General features: G+C 49.8%; 1 protein-coding gene across 23 annotated transcripts in view; it reads right to left on the minus strand.

Annotated features, from left to right (window-relative positions):
• Positions 1-4,341: 4,341 nt before the first annotated feature.
• DIP2A (disco interacting protein 2 homolog A) overlaps positions 4,342-23,753 on the minus strand; it is a 111,739-nt gene continuing 92,327 nt past the window's right edge. For 6 of the 23 annotated variants that reach the window (XM_074033845.1, XM_045387814.2, XM_045387815.2 and 3 more), the window contains 16 exons: positions 22,916-23,025; positions 22,755-22,835; positions 20,094-20,217; positions 19,690-19,811; positions 19,453-19,564; positions 18,325-18,434; positions 17,352-17,482; positions 16,678-16,846; positions 16,039-16,209; positions 14,597-14,626; positions 13,680-13,741; positions 12,758-12,815; positions 10,488-10,562; positions 8,501-8,675; positions 7,694-7,817; positions 4,342-7,008 (listed from right to left, as the gene is read on the minus strand). In XM_074033845.1, coding sequence (XP_073889946.1) covers positions 6,756-7,008; positions 7,694-7,817; positions 8,501-8,675; positions 10,488-10,562; positions 12,758-12,815; positions 13,680-13,741; positions 14,597-14,626; positions 16,039-16,209; positions 16,678-16,846; positions 17,352-17,482; positions 18,325-18,434; positions 19,453-19,564; positions 19,690-19,811; positions 20,094-20,217; positions 22,755-22,835; positions 22,916-23,025 — 1,907 coding nt within the window. In that variant the 3' untranslated portion in view covers positions 4,342-6,755. Of the gene's footprint in view, positions 7,009-7,693; positions 7,818-8,500; positions 8,676-10,487; positions 10,716-11,058; positions 11,186-12,757; positions 12,816-13,679; positions 13,742-14,596; positions 14,627-16,038; positions 16,210-16,677; positions 16,847-17,351; positions 17,483-18,324; positions 18,435-19,452; positions 19,565-19,689; positions 19,812-20,093; positions 20,218-22,754; positions 22,836-22,915; positions 23,026-23,753 lie in introns of those variants that run through there. The other 17 variants (XM_074033846.1, XM_005548474.4, XM_005548473.4 and 14 more) reach the window with 11 other exon arrangements.

A 23,753-nucleotide genomic window follows, 5' to 3' on the forward strand; every position in this document is an offset into this window, starting at 1 on the left:
GACACTATCTCGGCTCACTGCAAGCTCCGCCTCCTGGGTTCACGCCATTCTCCTGCCTCAGCCTCCCGAGTAGCTGGGACTACAGGCGCCTGCCACCATGCCCGGCTAATTTTTTGTATTTTTAGTAGAGACGGGGTTTGACCGTGTTAGCCAGGATGGTCTCAATCTCCTGACCTCATGATCCGCCCACCTCGGCCTCCCCAAGTGCTGGGATTACAAGCATGAGCCACCACGCCCGGCCTCCTTCACGTTTGATGAGCTGCTTTGCCAGGTATAGGATCCTTGGTTGACTTTTTTTTTTCTCTTAGCATTTTTAATATATTGGCCCACTACCTTCTGGCCCCTACTTTCTGATGAGAAATCTGCTGATAATCTTTTTTTTTTTTTTTTTTTGAGACGGAGTCTCGCTGTGTCGCCCAGGCTGGAGTGCAGTGGCTGGATCTCAGCTCACTGCAAGCTCCGCCTCCCGGGTTCACGCCATTCTCCTGCCTCAGCCTCCCGAGTAGCTGGGACTACAGGCACCTGCCACCTCTCCCGGCTAGTTTTTTGTATTTTTTTAGTAGAGAGGGGGTTTCACCGTGTTAGCCAGGATGGTCTCGATCTCCTGACCTCGTGATCCGCCCGTCTCGGCCTCCCAAAGTGCTAGGATTACAGGCTTGAGCCACCGCGCCCGGCCTCTGCTGATAATCTTATTGAGCAGCAGTCCCCAACCTTTTTGGCACCAGGGACTGGTTTTGTGGAAGACAATTATTCCACAGACCGGGGGGCACAGGATGATGGTTTTGGAATAGAACTGTCCCACCTCAGATCATCAGGCATTAGATTCTTATAAGGAGTGTGCAACCTTGATCCCTGGCATGTGCAGTTAAGTTCACAAGAATGCTTGCATGCCTATGAAAATGTCACTACTGATCTGACAGGAGGCAGAGTTCAGGTGGTAATGCTCACTCACCCACCACTCACTTCCTGTTGTGTAGTCCAGTACCTAACAGGCCACAAACTGGTAACGGTCTGTGGCCCTGGGCTTGGGGACCTGTTATTGAGGATTCTTTGTATGTAACAAGTTGCTTCTCTCTTGTTGCTTTCAAAATTCTCTGGCTTTGGCTTCTGAAATGTTGATGTCTGGGTGGTCTCTTTGAATTCATCTTACTTGGAATTTGTTGAGCTACCTGGATGCTTATATTCATGTCTTTCATCAAATTTAGGAAGTCTTCAGCCATTACTTCTTCAAGTATTCTCTCTCTCCCTCAACCCTGCTTCTGGAACTGCCAACATGCATATATTGGTCTGCTTAATGGTGTCCCACAGTTCCCTCAGACTCTGTTCATTTTTCTTCAATCTTTTTTTCTTTTCTTCAGACTCATTAATTTCTACCGTCCTATCTTCAAGCTCACTGATTCTCTTCCTGCCCTTGGATTCTTCTAGGGAATTTTTCATTTTAGTTATTGTACTTTTCAGCTCCAGAATTTAGGTTATCTCTTTATTGATATTTCCATTTTCCTCATGCATTGGTTTTTAACTTTCTCCACATCTTCCTTAGTTCTCTGCACATCTTTAAGACAGTTATTTGACAGTCTTTGTCAAGTACGATCAGGTCTTTTTCAGGGACAGTTTCTATTCATTTTTCCTTGGAATGAAGCATATTTTTCTTTGCATGTCTTGTGATCTTTTTGTTGAAAAACTGGCATTAAAATTAAATAATGTTGTTAATCTGGAAATCAGATTCTTCTTCCCCAGGGTTTGCTGGGGGTTTTTGTTATTTATTTATTTTTATTGATCCTTAGCTGTCTCTATGTCAAAGATCAGCTTGAGGTCTCATTTTAAGGTCTTCTCAGTTCTTTTCTGAGCTGTACCTTTCCCTGGACATGTACATTTTCTACTTCCCCCTGTATGTGCAGGTGCTTTTGAACATCCTAGTCTTTAGTGTCTGGCTCCCAAAAGGAGAAAATGAGAAACATGAAGGGTTGGGGGAGAAGGGTCCTGGGCCTTTAAATCACAGCAATGGAAGTAATTTAAGCTGGATGAAGAGGGGTTTGCAAAAATCAGGGGAGCTGCAACAATGGTCTCTGGACTCATCTGCCCCTCTAAAATCAGAAGTAGCAATCAAGGATCTGGCTCCATGTGCAAGCTGCTCCTGGAACACGTGCACAGTTGCCTGCCATGGGCAGGGGGTAGGGTAGCTGCCACTGTGCCAGGAGCTAAAATTAACCCTCATTTACCATCTAAGCCTTGCCCTGGAAGTTACAAGCCATCAGCAGACTCCAGAGCTCCAAAATAGTCACATCAGATTCTGCCAGTGCAATTACTGTCCAGGTAGGGAAGACATATTCCTGGTGGTTTGTACTCTGCTATCTTCCCAGAATCCTTCCCCTTCATGAATAACATAAATGCTAAAAATTGCTTGTCTTTGACTTACGTACCATTCCACCAGAGCATGAAAGCCTGTAGATGGCCTTCACTCCACTGATTTCCATCTGGAGCCTCCTGCAGCATCTGGGCACACCCACCTAGCAGTGATGGTCAGTGGCAATACCTCTGTGCTCCCTTTTCCCCTCAAAGCTTCGTTTGATCCCTCGTGCTCCTTTTGACTTTTTTTAAGTGGCATGTGAAATGAATATTCATATCTAGCCTTTTCAGTTCCTTTGAGAATCTGGGGAATAATGTATCCCACACTTAGTAGGCACTAAACACTAATAAAGTCTCAATTTCTCGCCCTGTACTGCCCTCAGCAAACTCCATGATGATCCTTCTGAAATACCTCATTGGCTCATGTGAAAAGGTTCTCTCATTAAATCCTGAAAAGCAGAGCAGAATTCAGGAAGACCTGGGTGAGGATTAGGGTGACTGAGGCTTTCAGACCAGCAAGAGGGAAGAGGGAGGACAGTCCAGGCACCTGCTTAGATACTTTAAAGTCATTCCTCTTCAACTCAAATTTTTTACTAATAAGCAAAAATGTAAAAACCATTAATTCTGAAATTTTACATGTAGTTTCCTTTTAATTCTCCATTACTGAAACTGAACATCAAACAAGAGGATGAATGCCACGCAGAGTGTCACAACACTGCTGTTGTATCCAATTTAAATAGAGAATGCCTTCCCTAACCCTTTAGGACCCAAAATTTATGTAACATTATCTCAGATAGGAAGGGAATGCTTCCTCCTCCTGTTCTTTTCTCACATGGCAAATAACATGCACGTGATTTACTGAGGATATTTACTGACAGCAAGACACAGTGGCAGCAGCAGGTCTCCTTGCCTTTTCTTTAGAACAGCCTGGAAGCCTGAAGGCCAGCACTGTGGCAGCAACCAAACACTGGAGGATAGTTATTTCTCTGCCATGGACTCCCCATTGGTTTATGCTGATCATTCCAGTAGAACCACTTTGAAATAAATCAGCTATATTCATAATCTGAAATCAAACACAATAACCACAGTTTGCATAAATGTAACATTTAAAAAACCACCTGCATTAAAACAAATAGAACCAAAATACAAATAACCCACAGAAAACGAAGTATATGGAGGTTATAATTCTTAATAGAGACTCCTACATGTCAGTATGAAAAAACTTGACCATAAAAACTGCCAAATCTGAACAAAATACATCAGATAAGAACTAAAAATGGCCATGAACAAATGAGGACATATTCAACATGACCAGACACACCACTTATTTGCCTATCAAATTGTTAGAGTTATTTTAATCTTGAGCACATGTCCACTGCCAACATTGCTTGGCAACTGCAAAGAGGCCTTTTCCATGCTGTCACCCTGCCCTTCTGGAGGGCAGCAGGTACCCAAAGCTTCAAACCTGGCGTGAACTCTGACCCACTCACTCTACCTATAGGAACTGAGCTCAAGGCAGTAACTGCAATCATGGCAGTGTAAACGTGCATCTGAAAGGAGGCTCACTGTGGTCCTGTTGAAACAACACTGATGTACAGCAATACAGCAAATACTACATTTACTCATGGCACACTTGTAAAATACAGCCATTGAAACGTAGAAGAATATATGTAATAGACTTAAAAGTCTATAATTTATTAAGTACAAAGGCAAATTATTTAAAAAAGCACTTGATCCTAATTTTGTAAAAAATTTTTAAAAAGAAAAAAAATAAATCCCTGAGAGGGTTTATGTCACATACGAATGCTGCTATTTACTCAGAGGTAGAATTATAAGAAATTTTAATTTTCTTTATACTTTAATGTGCTTTCTAGATTTTATGCTATAAGCATAATTGCTTTTATAGTCAGAAAAAAAAAGCAAAATAAAATACATCCTATTACATCCTATTCGGGGTAATTTAAAAACCCTTTTCACACATTTCAAAATGCAGAATTACAAAGTCAATAACTTTTATTAACATAATGATATAAAAATTTTAGTATGATATACAGAATTCCCAGAGTAATTCCAAAACATTTTAATGCACTTCTTAAAATCTTAATTTACAAGACACCTTGTCTTACCACCACTGACCTTTCAATACAAAAAGCTGACAATTTTTGTTCGCTATAAAACTACAACATCAAGATTGGAGTTAGGTAGCTTTTTTTTTCTTTCCCTTCCCAGCCATTCTATTGTAAGGAATGTCCGTTAGACTACTGCCCAAACCTCTGTATGTCAACAATAAGTTACATAGATTCTGTACATAATTACAACAGGGTTATTAGAATTCCAGTATGTCACAACATACTTTACCACAGTCCACCATGGGGAAACAGGGCTACTATGCACAGTGCTATTTGTAGCCAGACAGGAGTAAAACATGAGAGCTGGCCCAGTTAGCCAGGTTTATGTGTGGAGAATTAATAACAGCTTTGTTAGGCACTGATCCAGACTAATTCTGGAAAAACCTGGTTGTTTCTGTGAAGCATGCATGATTCACAAAATTTTCCACCCTCAATATCCCAAAAACCAAACAATTTCATAACATACTCTTAATTAGCTATATAAAAATAATCTATATCTTAGATTCGTGCTTGACTTCAAATTCTTAGAAGTAACTAAAGGACTTTACATTCTCTGATTTAGGTTCTGTATAATTTTAGATCACTCAGCTTAGTCAAGTTTGAACAAAATAATAAAATGGTTTGGCTAAATTTTATAGGCACACAACTCAAAATGTGAAAGGCAGTGAAGAATGTAACCGTCTCCACCTTCAATATGGGGCAACGCTGTTCCCTGCTCCCCTCAACTGTACTGCTGGTACTCACCAAACAGCACTATGGATATGAAAACCTTAGACTTTACCACCAATGCTTCCAAATCTGCTGACTTGGAATAAAAATAATACATCAGTACACTTCCACGAGAAGAATTAATATTGTAGTGTTAGGAAAACTAGCAATTTAACTAAACAGCATCAAGTTACAAACCAGGAAAGTGATTTAAAACTAAATGCTGGCTTATGTTTCTGAAACAAAGCATCTAAACTTGGCAGTCCAAAATGGCACTTACTGAGTGTCCATGACAACAACAATATATGCTGACAAGCAGCACACCTTTGTTTTTTGTTTTTGTTTTTAAACGGCATCTCGCTCTGTCACCCAGGCTAGAATGCAGTGGCGAGAGGCATGATCTTGGTTCACTGCAAGCTCCGCCTCCCAGGTTCACACCATTCTCCTGCCTCAGCCTCCCGAGTAACTGGGACTATAGGCGCCCACCACCACGTGGATCTGGCTTTTTTTTTTTTTTTTTTTTTTTTTGTGAGACGGAGTCTCGCTCTGTAGCCCAGGCTGGAGTGCAGTGGCCGGATCTCAGCTCACTGCAAGCCATGCCTCCCGGGTTCCCGCCATTCTCCTGCCTCAGCCTCCCAAGTAGCTGGGACTACAGGCGCCCGCCACCTCACCCGGCTAGTTTTTTTTTTTTGTATTTTTTAGTAGAGACGGGGTTTCACCACGTTAGCCAGGATCGTCTCGATCTCCTGACCTCGTGATCCACCCGTCTCGGCCTCCCAAAGTGCTGGGATTACAGGCTTGAGCCACCGCGCCCGGCATCTGGCTAATTTTTTGTATTTTTAGTAGAGACGGGGTTTCTCCGTGTTAGCCAGGATGGTCTCGATCTCCTGACCTCTTGATCCACCCGCCTTGGCCTCCCAAAGTGCTGGGATTACAGGCGAGAGCCACTGCACCCAGCCAGCACAACTCTTTCAATAACGAAACTGGCAGAGCAGGCACTGTGTGTGACCATAGTGCTCTGTGAGCAGGGAGGATGGGTCCAGCTTGCTTCCTTTCCATCAGCCTCCCTGTGAAACAGAAGTGAGGCAGCTGGTTTGTACTCTGCTATCTTCCCAGAATCAAGTTTCTCTCTGTAAATGGTCTCAAGTTTCTCTCCGTAATTTCTATATATGAACTTGTCATTTGAAGTGGGAATAAATAACTGAATTTTAAAAATCAGGAACTACATTTTTAGCCTAAAGAAAGTGCAAACTTGCAGTACAGCAGAGAACAACCTCGGTGCCTGTGATTCCTCACAATGCCCACGCCAGGCCTTTCCTTTCCTTTCCTTGTCTCTCCATCTGTTAAAATACCAGCATCTGTGTTTTTGTAAATGTACTTGGCAGATTCAAAATATTTCTTTAAATAATTCAGGAAGTGCTTTCTAAAAGGAGATGCAGGGAACTGCTGAGAGGGATCTGTAAGAGCACAGGAAGGGGCGAGTCCCGGTGCGTGGGCTCTGCAGTGTCTTCCCACATCACCTTGGACTGCTGGAGCTCATTCGTCTCCGGCACCTGGTCTGGGGTGCTGCGCTCACATGTTGTAGGCCACATAGATGGGGTCCAGCTGGTCAGCCAGGAAGCCGTCCCGCAGGTGCATGCGCTGCTTCTCACCCCGAGAGTTGATAGGGATCACCCCTGGGTCCACAATGACCACGACGCCCACGACCAGGTAGTGCTCCTCCAGCACCACGTTGGTCACCAGGGCCACCAGGTCCAGGGCATCCTGCTCCAGCCCATCCAGCTCCACCACCACCACCAGCAGGTTGGTCCAGGTGAACACAGCACTGCAGAGGAAAGACAGATGGGGTCACACGGACACAGGCACAGGCCACAGGGGCCAATGAATGCTTGGGAAAGGGTGGCACAAAGAAGAGCAAAGCACACTGATGTCACAGAGCTATTTAAGGCTATTCACAACCTAAAGATCAGGCCAGATCCATTTTACAGGATGTCTATTCCAACTAAACTTTTACTGAGAATCAGGAGCATTATCTGATGCTGAAAGCTGTACCTGTCCCAACACAAGTTCCCTACAGGTGAAGGAATCAGGAGTCACAACCATGTGAGAAACACATTAAAAGCAGAAACACTTCAGGATGAGACCTGTGGAAACCTTACCTTTTGCCTGTGCATTTGGGGACAATCTCTTGGCTTACAACTCATAAGGAAACAGAGAAGAAAACAAGCCAAACCCAAACAAAGGCAGCAAGGTGTGCTCTGGTACCATGCTGTGCAGAGTACATCCAGAGGGAGGACCCACAAGAAGTCCTCAGCCCTCTCTGGCAATGCCCAAGGTAGACAGGGCTCGTCTACATGGCACCCAGCTCCACTGCAGACCAGGGTGACAATGAAGGAGGCCTGTGCTCAGGCCCAGCAGTCCTCGGCTCTGCTCCAACCGATGCACAGCACTCACGCACAGAGGAAGGGCTGTATGGACCACGTGGAGCCGCCCTCCACCTGGGCTCTTACCACTCAGCGACGCTCCTGTGTGCTCGGATGACAGAGGTCTCGATGTCGATGGGGTGGTACCGCATGCCTCTGAGCTCCAGAGTCTCATCCAGAGACCCAACGACATACAGTGCATCATGCCGCCCTGTGAACAGTGTGTGTTTACACGTGCCCAGAAAGCCGAGGCATGCAGAGGCATGGGCTCGTATCCTGAGCCCAATCAGGGGCTCTCAGGCACAGGGAGGTCTCAGCTCAAACATCATGAGGTCCCACACCACATGCAGAGAGGGTGATGGAGGTACTGGCAGTGCAGGCTGTTACCTCTGCAGCATGGAACCACCTCAGGAAAGTTACAGCAAGTGTAAGCGTGTTATTAAAAATAACTTTTATCTCTGGGAACGGGACACTATCTATAGGAGCTACCAAAAGTTCTGCCTTATCTGGCCAGCTTGTGGTGGCTGCACAGAGTCCTCTGGACATTGGCCACAACTTTGAATGGGTTGTGCATGGGAAAGCCACTGGTAAAGACACAGTGGCAGAGAGGCCGGCCTGGCAGAGGAGGAGGCCTCCCTGAGGAGCCTGGTAGCCTTATCACCAACATCATCCCCCCACCCCTTAGCAGAGGCCAAGGTCCCAAGGATAGCGAGGGGCAGTCATGGAGGGAAACCAGTATTTTCAGAGAAAACCGCTGTCAGAGTATCTTTCCCCCACACTGAACAATACCAGACCACAGCAAGGAGTGAGGTGTGCCAGCAGGTGACCAAGCTCTTGGGGAGCCCAGATCCTCCCCGCACAGCACTCACGTGGGACTTCACCACAACCCCTCACCTCCACTGGCATCGGTGAGCTCTGTTCGTCGAAGGAAGCCAAGGTAGCCAGTCCTTGCCCAGATGGTCTGTGTGTCTCCAAAACTCAGCCGGGCACTGAAGTGGTCGGCATGAAGCGCCTCCTCCCCATAGACGGTGTAGTAGCCGGTGGCATTGTGGGGGCTGCTTACCCAGATCTGGTGGGGCCCAGAGGACAAGAATGTGAAGTGTCACCAACAACCAAGTTCAGATTCTGTCACGAGACATCCATTGGCCAAGAATAATGCTCCAGAAAACACCGAACGAAGTCGGGCGGATAATATTCATTGTCTCTTATTTTATGAACTAAGTTAAATTACAGGCACAGAAAGCAAACATAACTTTTCTCTCCTTAAATACTATTTCTTCCTTTGACCCAAGAATGGCATCTGTAGGACTCTATCCTACGTGGGTAAGTAGACGGGGGCAATTCCACCTTCCTCACATCCAACTATTGTTGGCAATAAGAGAGGGCTGGAAGCAACCCAAATTCCACAACAGGGACAGGCTGAAGGAATGAGGGTCCCTACAGAGTGGAGAGTATGTGGCTGCTCAGACTCATGGCAAGACAGAGGCCCTGAAAGCAGACAGCACGTCCCAGGGTTAACGTCAGCCCCATGCGTGTGTGTGTGCGTCCACTATCCATGTGCACGTGTGTGTCCACCAGTCTGTTCACATGTTTGCGTGCACCCGCATATCTACACACATGTAAGCATTTGTGTGCATCCATGCAGAGACCAAGGGACCAGAGGCCTGTGCCTGCAGGACCAAGTGTCATGGGGCCCTTCTAGACACAGAGTCCGTCCAGAACCTACAGTCAGTTCAACTGGCTCTAACATGCCCCTGCATGGCAGCGTCTGAAAGAGAAGAAGGGGGTGGCCAACAGGGGCATTTCTCTTGAGCATCTGCCATGAGGGGTGGGTCCCCATTCCTGGCTCAGACTCACCATCTCCTGGGGGCACACCCTTGACTTACAGACCTGGGTTTGGCTGTCCAGAAGTGGGATGGTTGAGGGGAGGGTCCCTCACTCATCCACACTCAGGATTGGGACCCAGGACACCTTCCCATCAGGACACAGTTTAAGACTACCTGAGGGGTCACACGCTCACACCCTTGTCCCAGTCAGAAGAAGCCAGCTGAGGCTGAGTGATTTCACACTGGGCACGGCTTGCTGGAAGCCCCCAGTCTGGCTTCACAGCAGAGCCCACAAATGATGCCTGTGCCCGCCTGGTCTGAAGACATCAATTTGACAGCACATTCCCCAAGAGGATAGGACTAGGAACGTGAGTCCTAAGCTCTCATGACAACAGATCAATCTGCACGTTCGGGACATGACTGCATGTCAAGCTGCCACCGCTGCCCATAAATAATGAGTCGTGCCTGTCCCAAATTACAGCAAGATATACGTGCAATACATGTAGACATTTCAACCCAATGGATTCCTGTATAGCCTCCGTGTTCTCAGGGAGACCTACACCTTCCACCTGCACCCTCAGGACAAGGGCTCTGAGCTCTCCGAACCTCCCAGGGCAGGTGGAGACCTTGAACTCTTCTGGAGCAGAGTTCTCTGTCACCAGTTCCCCCGGGTCTGTGCTCCTGCCTGGGTGCCAGGGACCACGTTTTAAGTAGCAGCTGCTGGGTCCTGCACAAGGTAGCTGTTTTCCATGCTGCCACTGGTGCCTGTGCAGCTCCTCCCACCTGTCAGTGCCCTCACACCTAGGGGTTCCCCTCTGTTGGTTAGGTCAACCTAGGGATGAGGCAGTTTGTCCCACAGTACCCCAAAATCCTACATAGGAACTGGGTCTGGGAGGTACATGGGGGAAGGGCCAAATGGTTTCTGGTAGATTCCCAAAGGCAAGTGTTATTCCACAGTTTAGAATTCCCAAATCTGAAGCAAAAAGAGAAGGAAGATGAAGCCGGTGAGGCTGGAGAGCTCAAGCCCCTCCCATGGGCCCCTGCCCTCAGCTCACCTCTCCCAGGTGTGAGTCTCCCAAGGGTCCTTTGGTCTCAGTGTGTGCGATGATGACCTTCACGCCAGGGAGGATCTGGAAGGAGGAGAGCTATGTCCCTTGTTAAAGAAAACATGGCACAAGACTCTCTTGATTCAGTGACGTTAAAATAACGTCCCTCGGAAGTTGGCCTGCAGGACTGACGTGCTTATGTCAGGTCAGGAAGTTTAGAGGCTGCTCCAAATTTGACTTCGAATTTTGAAAAAGAGATGTCAATAGAAATAAGTTGTGAATCTTAGCAAAATGACTCCAGCTCCTAAGACGGGACCCCATCTTTGGGTGTCAGGAGGGGCAGAGGGTCACTAAGGCTATGAAGACAATCAGCCAGGTGATGCCAGCGCACCTTACGGGCACACATCCAGGGGTGCAGTGACCCTGCTGTGCCCAGCCCTGCAGGAGGCACATGTCTGTCCTAGTTCTCAGCCAGGAACCTGACCACGAGGAAGTTCTTCCTGCCCGTGACTCCGAGTCAGTCCAACCACTGAGCACTGGCTCTGTGCCAGTTCAGAGGCAACAGGCCACCATCTCTTACCTGGCCTCCCAGGCCCGGTCCCAGCGTTCCCTCACTGGGCTCAGGTCGGGCCACTGACTGCACAAGACCTGGATGCTTGTTCTGTGTCCTCAGTTTCCTCACGTATGAAATGGGGGCAGTCGCACTCCTGGCAGGAGGAGGGGACGAGGGGCCAGAGCGAGGTGTGAGCTGTGGTCAGCGCCAGACCCTCCCCGGCCACAGGGAGGTGTGAGCTGTGGTCAGCGCCAGACCCTCCCCGGCCACAGGGAGGTGTGAGCTGTGGTCAGCGCCAGACCCTCCCCAGCGGGTGGGACTGTTCTGTTTCCCCAGATGCTGTTGGCGCCTCCATCTTCGCCCTGCATGTCCCAGCTAAGCCCCAAAACCAGAGCTCTTTCCAGGACACAAACCTATCAGGCCCAAGTGATTGTAACAGCAAAACAGGAAAGAATGTCCAATAAAAGGGGGTGAGTGAAACAATTACAGTGCAGCTGTACATGGCAGGGCAGGAACAGCCACTGAAAGGAGCGGCGTGGAGGCCCCACGACCCAGGGAAACTCGCTGAGTTTACACCAAGGATGATGCAGAGCTCTGGCGATGGCGGCTCACATGTCCCTGTACTCAGAGAAGGGAGGACATGCAGCAGCCCCGGCTCCCACAGATGTGCTGTCCACTAAGTTCACCCAACTCCACTCTCGGCTGGTCTACTTCCTAAAGTGACTGTCACAGGGGACATGGGATGGGAGCTTTTCAAGCCCCTGCACCTGCATGTGAGTTCACTCACTCACTCACTCCTGCTCCCCACACTCAGCCCAGTCCCACCGTCCTCCCAGTAGCTCCCACCTCAAGACCCTCACAGCAGCTGTGCCTTCTGTCCCCAGTCTCACCCCTGCTGCCCTGCAGGAGCTGTGTGCTGGACATCACGTGGCTTGGCTGGGTCCCTCTCTGGGCCCGTCTCTGACTCCCCACAGGTGGCTGTGGCCACGGCAATGAACAGAGTCAGGGTGGCCAATCTCCTTCTCTGGTCTCTGGGGTTGTGAAGGCACCAGGGCCCCCGCGGCCCCTGCTGGATGTGCAGCAGCTGCCCACTCACATCAAGCCTGGCATACTCTTCATGCCGCCTTCCTGGGCTGTGTGGCTTTTCCTCCTTCCTTTGAACCTTTCCTGAACCAAAGGAGGTTCAAACCTCCTTCCTTTGAACCATTCAGAGGATGCTGTTCTGTGCCTATGTCTGCTGACCCCTTGCAGCATCTCAGTTTTTTCCTGGGAGTCCTCAGGCCATCTCAGGATCCCCCAGATCCTCTACAGGCTCTGGGGGCCTCTTCCCTGCTGACACCCTAAACTAGGGCATGAGATTTTGCCATCTCCAATTTAGGGTCAGGGCCACTCCACTGATGTGTAGGTGGGCTGGACCCTACCTCCATGGCCCTGCCCCGGAGGCCTGAGGCCTGCCACCCACCCAGTGGGAGCTCTTTATTCCTGTACCTGAAGTTCTCCCTTTCTTGGCTTTGAGCTCAGACGTGTGTTTAAAGACGTAACTAAGTGATTCTATATCCCAGTCACAAAGCAGGGAAGGAGGCTTCTGCAGCAGCCAAGCCCCCCCCCCAACCAGAAGTCAGCCCGTGTTCATCTGAGCCACAGCCCCCAGCACCCTCCACGGGGTGATGCTTCAGACGGACGTCTCAGACACGACTCAGAATGCACACGTCTTGGTTTCCACTACCTTTCCAGACTCCATCAATGGCAGGCTGTGCGGAGAACCCCGTTCTACCAAACGTACCCTAAAAATCAAGGGAACAATTTCAGTATGTAATTCACTACACAGGTATGTCTAAAAGGGCAGATCATGAGGTTGGAAATGATCATTCTGAGGGTCTGCTGACAACAGCCAGGATGTCAACCTTTCCACAGCACACCTGCCATGAATGGCAGGGACACCCCAACCACGCTGTGGTCCCAAGTGCTGCCACCCTCATGCACTCACGACCCACCCCATGTGCTCACAGCAGCTCACTCTACATTTCTTTTAGGTCCTCCTTGAACCCAGCAGGCCCCTGGCACCCAGTAAGCTAAACCTAGTGTTTACATCAAGCTACAGTGTGGCCATACTTGAGAACCCAGGACTGGGATCTGAGCTTCAAAGCTGGGAGAGGCCCTGATACACACCTGACCACAGACCAGCAAGCACACGCTGTATGCACCACTATCGGTTATCAAGATGAAAACTAAGTCAGATTCTATGACAGCATCAGGTAAGAAATGTTCTTGCCAGTAGACGGATTACTTGTCTTCTGTCTGTCCCTATCCCTCTAAAAAACCAAATGTCACAGGGGTCACTCTTATTCTTCCTGGCCGTGTGACAGATAAAGGGATGTTAACTGCAGCCCTGGGGACGCGGGCGCACAGAGACAGACACTGAGCTCGCCTGGGAAGAGGAGGCTCACAGCTCTCCTTTTCCTCTTGGTGCAGATGGCCCAGTGTAGCCAGCTGTCCTCTCATGTGCCTATCCAGGTGCCCGGGTAGGCCTGACTTGGCCCAGCTGTCCTCTAATGCCTGGGTCCCAGGGGTGCACAGTCAGCGCAGAGCTGGTCCGCACCACTTTGCCGCTGGGTATGAATGGGGCCCAGGCAGGCTGGGAACATTACCTGTCATGGCGCAGTGCCCGCATGTCCACGTAGACAGTTGTGGGGTCTGGGCCAGCTGTGCCCTGTAAGGAGAGCAGCAGAGGAACTTCTGTTCAGGGGCCTCACTTTCATCTTGTTTGCACAGGCACAGCTGCATGGCAGCTCCTCCCTGGCCCCCGGGGACACCCAAGAAGGGAGCCGCTCTGCTCCCTGCAGCAAGTCTGCCTCGGGGTTCGAGGTCCCCCAGGCAGGCTGGTGCTTTCCATCCAGACATCCACAGAGCTTGATAATATTGAAAGAGTCAATGACTCTGAAAACACCAAATCATGCCACTTTACATTTCAGCTCTAACAACTTTCTATTCCCACTGGTCTCCTGCTGTGATGAAAACACCATTAGGATTTGAGGGGCATTTCCACCATGCTGTCAGGCAGGGCCTGGCCTCTCACCAACCAGTCTAATTCTACTGGGGACTGCTTGCAGCCGAGACTCACCCAGGTGAGATGGACGGCAGCCTTCACCTTTCTACTCCTTTCCTTTCTGAACCTTACAGTTAACATTAATCCCGACTAACGGACATTATGTGTCATTTTATTCAATAAGGAACATCAAATTAAATGAGTACGCTGATCAACATCACCCTTAAAGATCCCAGACAACATAAACTATGTCTGCACTGGAATTAAACACCTCTGCACTGAATTTAAACAGAGTCCTTCCTCCCAAGGCAATACTATGAGCATTAACATTTTTTTGAAAATAGTTTTACTTTTAAATTTGGTTACAAGGGAGCTTTTGTAATATGTCAAGTAATATCCACTGTGAACAAAGTAAGACAGCAAAAGAAACATGTTTGTCTAGAATTCACGAGGAAGTCACATGAACTCGTGGGAGGGGGAAGCACAGAGGCACCAACAAGGTCAAGGTCAAGGTCATACCTGCTCAGCCAGCTTTCCCAGCCTGTTGGGCTGACAGAGGCCAAGGAGGCAGCAGAGTGAGACAGGGAGGAGACAGCCACAGGAAACACACACAGAAGCAGCAGCCACATGAGAAACACAGGGAAAGAGAGAGCAAAACCCACCTCTGTATCTTAAAGAGCAAACGTGAACATCCATTAACTTCATTTCTGCAATCACATGTGGCGTCCACACCCTTCCGACGTCTAGCAAGGAGGCCCCAGGCTTGCAGACGCAGAGCCACTAACACACAGGCCGGCACCCACGCTCAGCCACAGCCTACAGCAGGAAGCGAGCTCACAAAAGGCCCGATCTCTGCTGTGTGACAGGCGTGTGAGGCTTGAGTGGTCAGGGGTCTTTTTGTGGGGAAGAGGGTGTGAGCAGAGCCGCCACCCTGCCCTGCGTGCACTGCCACTGTGACGGGGAGGCACAAGGCCAAGCAAACACTTTGGAAACAGAGACAGGCCCGCACTCAGCCCTGCTCTGGCATGGACAGGTGCCATTTCCTTCCAGCTATTTTTGTACGATGTGGGTGAATAAGGTATTCAATATGTAGGGTTATCTAAAAAGCTATTTGGTTTTAAGATGTTTTTAGAAAGAAAGGAAATTAAGATACTAGTACAAAATCTGAGAAATAGCTGTAGCTATCTGAGGAAGCAGTAAACAGAATTGCCATGAGCTCTTTAATCTCTGAAACTTGGTGCTTTTTTTTTTTTTTCTGAGACAGGGTCTCGCTCTGTCACCCAGGCTGGAGTGCAGTGGTGAGATCTCGGCTCACTACAACCTCCTCTTCCCAGGTTCAAGCGATTCTAGTGCGTCAACCTCCCAAGTAGCCGGGACCACAGGCACACACCACCAGCCAGCTAATTTTTGTATTTTTAGTAGAGATGGGGTCTCATCATATTGTCCAGGCTGGTCTCGAATTCCTGACCTCAGGTGATCCGCCTGTCTCGGCCTCCCAAAGTGCTGGGATTATAGGCATGAGCCACCACTCCTGGCCTGAAACTTGGTGCTTCCTTTTAATAAGACATTTCAAGGTTTCAAAAATGAATGAGTCAATACAAATTACATTTATTAATGTTTCAATTTAATATTGCTAGATATCTTAAAACAGTAAGTTCAGTCTTGCTTTAAGAACTTAGCTGTGTATTATATCTAACTTAGAGAGTCTTACAGGTAAGATATTAGTCACTGTTCAAAAACAATTTGTGTTTTTTTCCAAATAAGCCTTTGTTCAACTAGAATAGAATATCTTTAAAAATAAAACTCTTGAAGCTAAAATATTACGTGGAAATGAAACATCAAAGGCTCAGAGAAGGAGAAAGAGATCAGGCAGGCACAAAATTGCACATTAACAGCTGGGAAGCTTGGTCTCCACGCTGCCAACAGCCAGCTTTCGAGAACCACAGGCCCCAGCGCCTCACCTGGAGGCAGATGGCCACGTTGACCCTGCACCCGAACGTGGTGCTTACGGCGCGGGCCGGCAGGCCCAGGTCCTTGAAGAGCTTGGAGAAGGACTGGGTCAGCGCAATCCTGGGCCGCTCCTCGGCGACCACCATGCATGTGCGCACACATGACAGGTTCACCCCCTTCATCTGCGGGAGGGGGGAGCAGTCAGGCCACAGCCACAGCCCCGTGAGTTGCCAGGGCCCTGGGCACTGTCTTGGGAAATCTCCGAGTGGGCACACAGAGGTGGAGCTGGACACCAACCTCCTCTCTGCAGGCTGTGTCTGTCCCATAGAATCCTAAGTGTGGACGCGCTAGAGGATTCCATCTGACCTGCATCCCACACCCGCCCTCCCACACAGCCAGACCTCCACCCTGCCATCTCGCAGGGACCCTGCCCTACTCCCACACCCGCCTCTCCTTCGGGGTGTGGAGCTGCAGAGACAGGTGAGCCGTGGAGGAGGGATGTGTACACAGGGCCCGTAGTGGGAAAGGTTTTTCTCTACTTCTTCCAACTGCAGGGAGGGGCCTTGGGAGTCTTGTTTTGTTTTGTTGTTTTTAAACTTCCCAGGGCTGTGGTCTACAGCACACTCAGAAGCCCGGGTCTGGGCACTCACCCTGAGGACACCCGTCTGTGCGCCCAGGCCCTTGGTGCACATCTCCATCACAGAGTAGGAGCAGAAGGTGACGCGGGCCTTGTACTGGCTGACGGCTGACAGCCACAGGGACACATTGCTCTCCAGCTCCAGCGGGGGCACCAGCACTGATTGGTGTCCCGAGTAGACACTGCGAGAAGGAAGGCTCGTGAGGCTCCACCTGCCCACCGGGCACTCCACTCTTCCCTTCCTCAAGGACACTTCTTTTCCAGCCACGACAGTGGCATGATTCTGTTCTGATGCCAAGTAGGGGAGTTTGGTGGAAAACATGCCATGGGGTGAACGTTGGGGGATGGCAGGCACGGGGTCCTGAGCTCTGCTCCAAACACTTGGAGAGTATCCAGGGACAATGCTCCAGAGGCACTCACTTACAGAGATGGATCACTACTTTCTAGTGTTTGAAGGAATCAAACAGATTCTTCCCAAGTACTGATAATGGATAGTGTATTTAATGAAAACTGTATTTTCACTCAATTTCAGACTCAGACTCCAACCCACTTCATCCCCAAACAAATCCACTCACACACGTCTCATCAGCTTCCTGAACACTCAGAAAAGGTGCCTTAGAAGGCCAAGGTTCCTAAGAGCCACACGAGCTGCTCCAACCTGGCAGGCGGCAGGGGCCCTGCACTCACCTGCACAGACACCACAGGGCAAAGCCAAGGCCACAGTAGGGGTCGAGGCAGATGGCGATCTGCCGCGAGGGGTACAGCTCACACTGCAGCTTTATGGAGCGGCATAAGGCGCTTGTGGCCGCGTGAGACATCTCGGGAATAAAATAAAGTTCAAAAAAAAAAAAAAAAAAGGGGGAAATGAAATTCAGTGATGTGCACGAGGAGAGAGGGTGGATGGCAGCGTCTGCTGTCCACATGGCTAGACTACCGAACATCATATTTATTTCCTTAAAAGACGGTTGGCTCAAATCCCCATATAACCTAAATAATACCCAAGAAATGGTACACTAAAAATCTTAGAAACAAAATTTCAGGATATTGAATTTAAAAAAAATTTTTTTTTTTTTTTTGAGGCAGAGTCTTGTTCTGTCGCCCCAAGCTGAAGTGCAATGGCACAATCTCGGCTCACTGCAAACTCTGCCTCCCAGGTTCAAGCAATTCTCCTGCCTCAGCCTCCTGAGTATCTGGGATTACAGACGCCCGCCACCATGCCCAGCTAATTTTTTGTATTTTTAGTACAGATGGGGTTTCACTACATTGGCCAGGATGGTCTCCACCTCTTGATCTCGTGATCCACCCGCCTCGGCCTCCCAAAGTGCCGGGATTACAGGCGTGAGCCACCGCGCCCAGCCTGAAAAATGTTAACCGAGCTGTTGGCTCCCAGCAAGGTAAGAGATTCTTCAAAGCCACCAGTTCCTGGAAGCCAGTTAGTCATAGATCAGAAAGTTTAGACATGACCATAATGCATCAGAAAATGCATTACTCTCAGGCTTATCACATTTTAGGCTTCACTGGTGTTTAACACCAATCTTAAGAAGCAATGGCCTTGTGCTTTGTATAAGGACCTGCCGGTTTAAACCTGTATCTGACATCCTTTCTGTCCACTCCTCCTGATTTCTAGGGGTTGAGGCAAACAGGATTTCAGAGGACCTACCTTCACCCCCGCTAGTATCCCAGTGGTTGACACGCTGAAGTCCAAGTATGCAAGGACATCGGGGGAGGGAGGCCTGAAAATGCTCGCTACCTTCTTTTTCGGGATGTCATCTGTTAAACAGGAGACACCAACATTAGCATTCCCGCATGTATTCTGAACGCTCTGGGCTTTCACAGGCAAGAGGCGACACATGATTTGTCCTTGGGAGTCCTGCAGAGAGTGAGCTCAGACAGCAGTGGGGCCGTGACCATGCAGGCTGTGTGTGCTCAGGAAAGCGTATTTCATTCTTCATGGAAACGCTACCCGGTCCCACCAAGACCACACTGAGCCTGTGGAAATGGGGGACAGGGCAGGGCGAGGAGAGGCGGCATCACGTCACTGACCAGTAGGAAAGATTAGAGGACTGGGGACTTGCCAAAGGCCACAGAGCCTATGGCAGAGCCCAGATGAGCCCAGAGTCCTGACCACAGCAAAAATAGCCATGGACAGGCTCTGGGTTCTGCGTGCTTCATCAAGTTCTCGTGGCCCCATGAGCCAGACACCACTGCCTCCCGGGATGCAACTGGGCACAGGCTCAGCAGGGCAGGCACCGCTCCCCCTGAGGCAAGCCCATGAGGCTTTGGGGCCCTGGCCGGCTGTTCAGCTCTGAGCCTTCCCTCCCCTACACCAGCTGCCCTGGCCCAGCCCCATCCAGCCCAGGCTGAGACAGGTCCACGGCAGAGGGGAGCCAGGGGGGTTTCTGACCCTCGCCCTGCTGGCCCTCAGCATTTCCTGGGGCATGACAGCATTCACCAATGATGGGGACAGGGATGCTGGAGTGGTGGCACGCGGTGGGAGCTGTGTCCCCAAAGCGTTTGCAGAAAGCCTCAGAGAGCTGCCAGCCCCCATGCCAGCAGGAGGCGGGTGAGAGGGGCAAGGCTGTGCTCCACACCACTTGGGACTGGGTGCGGCTGCTGTGGGCTGAGTGGAGTGCAGGTTTACACATGGGACAGGGTCCCCCCTGCTGTCAGCCAGGCTCCTGCCAGGACTGCTCTTGCCTCGTGTGTTTTTGGACGGCAGCCAGGCAACACCACCCCTACAATACAGAAAGGAAAAGGGACTGGTCCTGGGCAGTGTGAGGGCACGCACCTGTGTCTAGGATGGTGGGCCAGGTCCTGATGTCCACGGCGGCAGCAGCCTCCTTGGACCTAAGCAGCCGTGTGACGGCCTGCGTGGTGAGGACGCATGCAGACTTGCTGACCTGCATGGCGAGGGGCCAAGGGTGGGTGGGAGGGGCCTCTCGAACTGCCCAGAAAAGGGGGCAGCGGAGGGTAGCCTTGCAGCCTCCCACTCACAGACCCTGACCCGCGGGCCAGGTAGGCGCACCTCCACGATCATCTTGACGGTGGGCAGTGTGGTGCCAAGGTTCTGAGGGTGCGGGGGCCGCACAGTGACGGGCACGCAGCCACAGTACAAGCAGCCATAGAACGCGGCGATGAGGTCCACCCCTGTGGAGACAAGGACTGGCTGTGAGGAGGCCGGTCGCAAGAGGCTCCCACCAGCCTCTGTTCACTGTTCCTGCAAGAGAGGAGAGGAGGTGGTGCTGGGGAGGGCATGGGTGACTCTCAGGTTTCCAGAGGGGTAGCTGAGCTGAGGAGGTAGACACATGCAGAGAGGAGGGGCTGAGCTTAGTTTTGGAAGATGCTTCGGGGAGGGAATGTCTGGGTGCTGCTTAGGGTAGGGGGCTGCTTACGAAGAGCTGCAGGCGCACAGACCCACAGTGAGCCCACCTGGTGGGTAGACTAGAGCCACATGGTCCCCAACACTCAGTCTTCCCTTCTCCATCAGAGCCGCAGCCACTCTCTCAGCCCTTTTGTGCAGCTGGACACAGGTTGCAGTGCTTGTGACGGTGCCCTAAGAAAGCGATCTTTGAGCTCATCTGTGTGCTGGTGCATGCAGGTGGGCTGTTCGCAGATGTGCGTGCACACCGCCTGCACGCCCTGCACACGACCCCTTGTGATTAGGACCCATGATAATGACAATGTGTCAGTCCTAGGCGTGTGGCTGGTGCCTTTTTTTGGTAGAGATGGGGTTTCACCATGTTGGCCAGGCTGGTCTCCAACTCCTGACCTCAAGTGATCTGCCCACCTCAGCCTCTCAAAGTGCTGGGATTACAGGCATGAGCCACCACACATGGCCCACGACTGGTGTCTTTTCTCACCATCTGTACTCTCTCACTAGCAGTGAAGGGACAGGCACACAAGCATCTCCTGTGTGGTCCAGCTAAGAGGGAGCGATGCGGGCACTCCATTCACCCAGGGCTGAGCCAGAAACACATGGCTAAAGAAGACCTTCCTGGCCTTTTCAATAAAATATTCCATATACCACCATTATAAATAAATAATAAGTGATAAGCAAACATCCCTGAACTGTACTATTTGGCAAGCCCACAGGTCACCTGCACTGAGCCTGGGCCTGTGTCATCTTCAGCCGGCTTTCTCAGAGTGTCCGTGCGTCTCCTCTAGGACTGACCGCACCAGCTCCTTCATTCACCCTGTCTCTCTGTGGAGGGGCACTGGGGCCATGTGACCAGTTCAGTGCAAACAGAAATACCTTGTAACCCTACCTCTCTGCTCAGGAAACTCATCCTCCCTGATCCCATGCCAGGCCTCACAGCTTTTTTAGTCCTTCTTAAGAGGATAAAAAGCGCAATTCAGTCTAATGAATATAGAACTCCAGAGCAGACCAGTGTAACATCAAACTCCCTGCTTCTTGACTGGTGGCTTCTACTGACAGAAGGCAGTGGAAGAGAGAGACCAGTGGACGCACTTGTGTGCTGTGCCCAGACACAAGGGCTGGGCCGATCCTGAGAGTCCAAATCCCGAGAGCTTTGCCAGTCCATAGAGTCAGGGCCCCATCAGGACAGAACCTGAGAACTGGACTGGGACTCAAAGCCCCCAAGGCCCGGGATCCCATGGCATCCTTATGGAAAACCCAGTGACCCCAGCCTTATCTGCATCTCCTCCCTGGGTAAACCTGGCCCCCACCACACTGGCCTCCTTTCCTGCCTTGAGCCACTGGGCATCATTGCTTCACAGTCCCTGCTACACAGTTCCATCCAAAGCCCCTCCCCAGCACTCCAGGTCACATCTCTCCACTGTATTGATATTGAGGTTCTCCCCATAAGCTGATTTTACCTTGGTCAATGGTAAATCACTGGCTGGCTTGCAGGCTTTAGAACTTGATCAATCATAAAATAAATGTTTACTGGGCATGGTTCTAGATGCGTCCAGTACACCAGAAAAACAAAGTCTCTCCCTTACGGACCGTGTTTTCCGGCAGGAAAGACTGATTTTAAACCTCCTGAGAGGAGGAGTCCTTTCAATCTTATTACCGTGTACTGTGCACGTTGTAGGCATCATTAAGTATTTTTTGAATTCGAATGAGCAGCACCAAAAGCTAGAACAGCATATTCTAAGCCACAGTGACCTACTCTTTATGACACCAAAGCTTAAGAGTTCTTACAGCTTGTGGCCGGGCGCGGTGGCTCAAGCCTGTAATCCCAGCACTTTGGGAGGCCGAGGCGGGTGGATCACGAGGTCAGGAGATCGAGACTATCCTGGCTAACACGGTGAAACCCCGTCTCTACTAAAAATACAAAAAACTAGCCGGGCGTGGTGGCGGGCGCCTGTAGTCTCAGCTACTCGGGAGGCTGAGGCGGGAGAATGGCGTGAACCCGGGAGGCAGAGCTTGCAGTGAGCCGAGATCACGCCACTGCACTCCAGCCTGGGAGACACAGCAAGACTCCGTCTCAAAAAAAAAAAAAAAAAAAAAAAAAAGAGTTCTTACAGCTTGTATGGTGCATTGACAGGGAGTCTTGCAGGGTTTTTAAATTATTTAACTTTCTGTGTTTCCACATTTTGCATTCCTGCCCACAACCTGAATATGAAGATTACAGTTTCCCCTTCTTGACTTCTGGAATGCTCCTAGCATTGTGGAATGCACACAACAGGGACTTGGAACACATGAGAATTTCCAAATAAGCAGCAGGAGCAGGACAGGAAGCAACAGTTGTTATTTAAAAGTTGTAACCATATGTAGAAATTCTAAATGGCTAATTTTTTCCAAAATAAACATTTCCTTTTAGCTCACGAACTTAGGAATATTTACATGTATACTGTTTTTAATTTTAAAAACTTGAGCTGATGAAAATTTTCCTGCTAAACACAAAATCAGTAGAAATACTACTGTGTGAAACGTGTGGAAAACAAGGGACCTACAAAGGAAAGGGCAGGCAGAGAGAACTGCACCAGACAAGGGGGCTGAGTCCATAGGCACACTACTCTCTAACCATGAAAAGAACCAGGACACTGGCATCAGGAACTAGACAAGCAAAGGGCTCCACCGGCTCCCGGGTGTTTCCAATCCCTGTGGGTGCAACACTGCCTCACCTTGGCGTTCAGCAGCAAGAACAGCGGGTGGTCCGGAGTGGTGTGGGCACGCCACTGCAGCACGTCAGCCAGGAACAGGAACTGCACGAGGGGGCGACTTGGTCACTGGCACCTCCGGGGCATGGACACCCGTCCACCCGTCCCCGGAACAGGCCTGTCACCTTCCGTGCCTGGTCACTGTCCTCCAGGTGGGCAAGCTCTCTCCCAGAAGCCTGAGCAATTCTCTTCCCAGCAACCAGGTTCCCCACGATCATGGAGGCTGGTCCAACCTCTAGAAATGGGGGGATTCTGAATGAGAAGCTGGTAACTTCTCATATATAATCACCACGTGACTTTATTTCTGTTACAATTTTTATTTTGAAAACATACTTGAATGAGGCATTTAACTTTTCTGCTGAGACACAAATACTCAGAAAGCCAGCTACAAGGTTTATGCTAAGTGACAAAGAGAATCTCTCTCTCAAACATAAACCACACCATATCGAGAAGTTTACTACATGACGTATCTCTGAGGATATGATTTGGCCTCAGTCACACCAAAATGCTTAACATATTTTGCTTTACTGTACTTTATGTATAAATCAGGAAATATGTTTAGTGTATTTAGTGATATGTGTTCAATAATTAACAAAAAAACTTTGGCATGTACTGGAAATCAATATGACCAAAGAAACGAAAAATTGCATTAAAGTTAAACCAGACTCTAAAATTAGCTTTTAAATGTATAAAATGAGGGAAGGAAAGTTGGCCATTTGCTGAGAGATTTCCAAGGTCCCATCAACCCAGTGTCTGTGGCAGGTCCCAGGGCCGAGGCAGGCAGCTGGCTCCTGGGGACAGGTATGGCTTATGCCACAGCATGGCCACAGAGGCACTTTTGACTTTAAGCTCCAGTATGATCCTGGGCATCATTTCTAGTCCTAGGGAGCCATCTCCTAGCCATGCAAAGCTAAGATGCCATCCTTGAGTTTATCATTAAAATTGGTTCCTAACAGGCAGGTG

Source organism: Macaca fascicularis, chromosome 3 (genome assembly GCF_037993035.2).
Source record: "Macaca fascicularis isolate 582-1 chromosome 3, T2T-MFA8v1.1".
In the NCBI taxonomy this organism is placed as follows: Eukaryota; Metazoa; Chordata; class Mammalia; order Primates; family Cercopithecidae; genus Macaca; species Macaca fascicularis.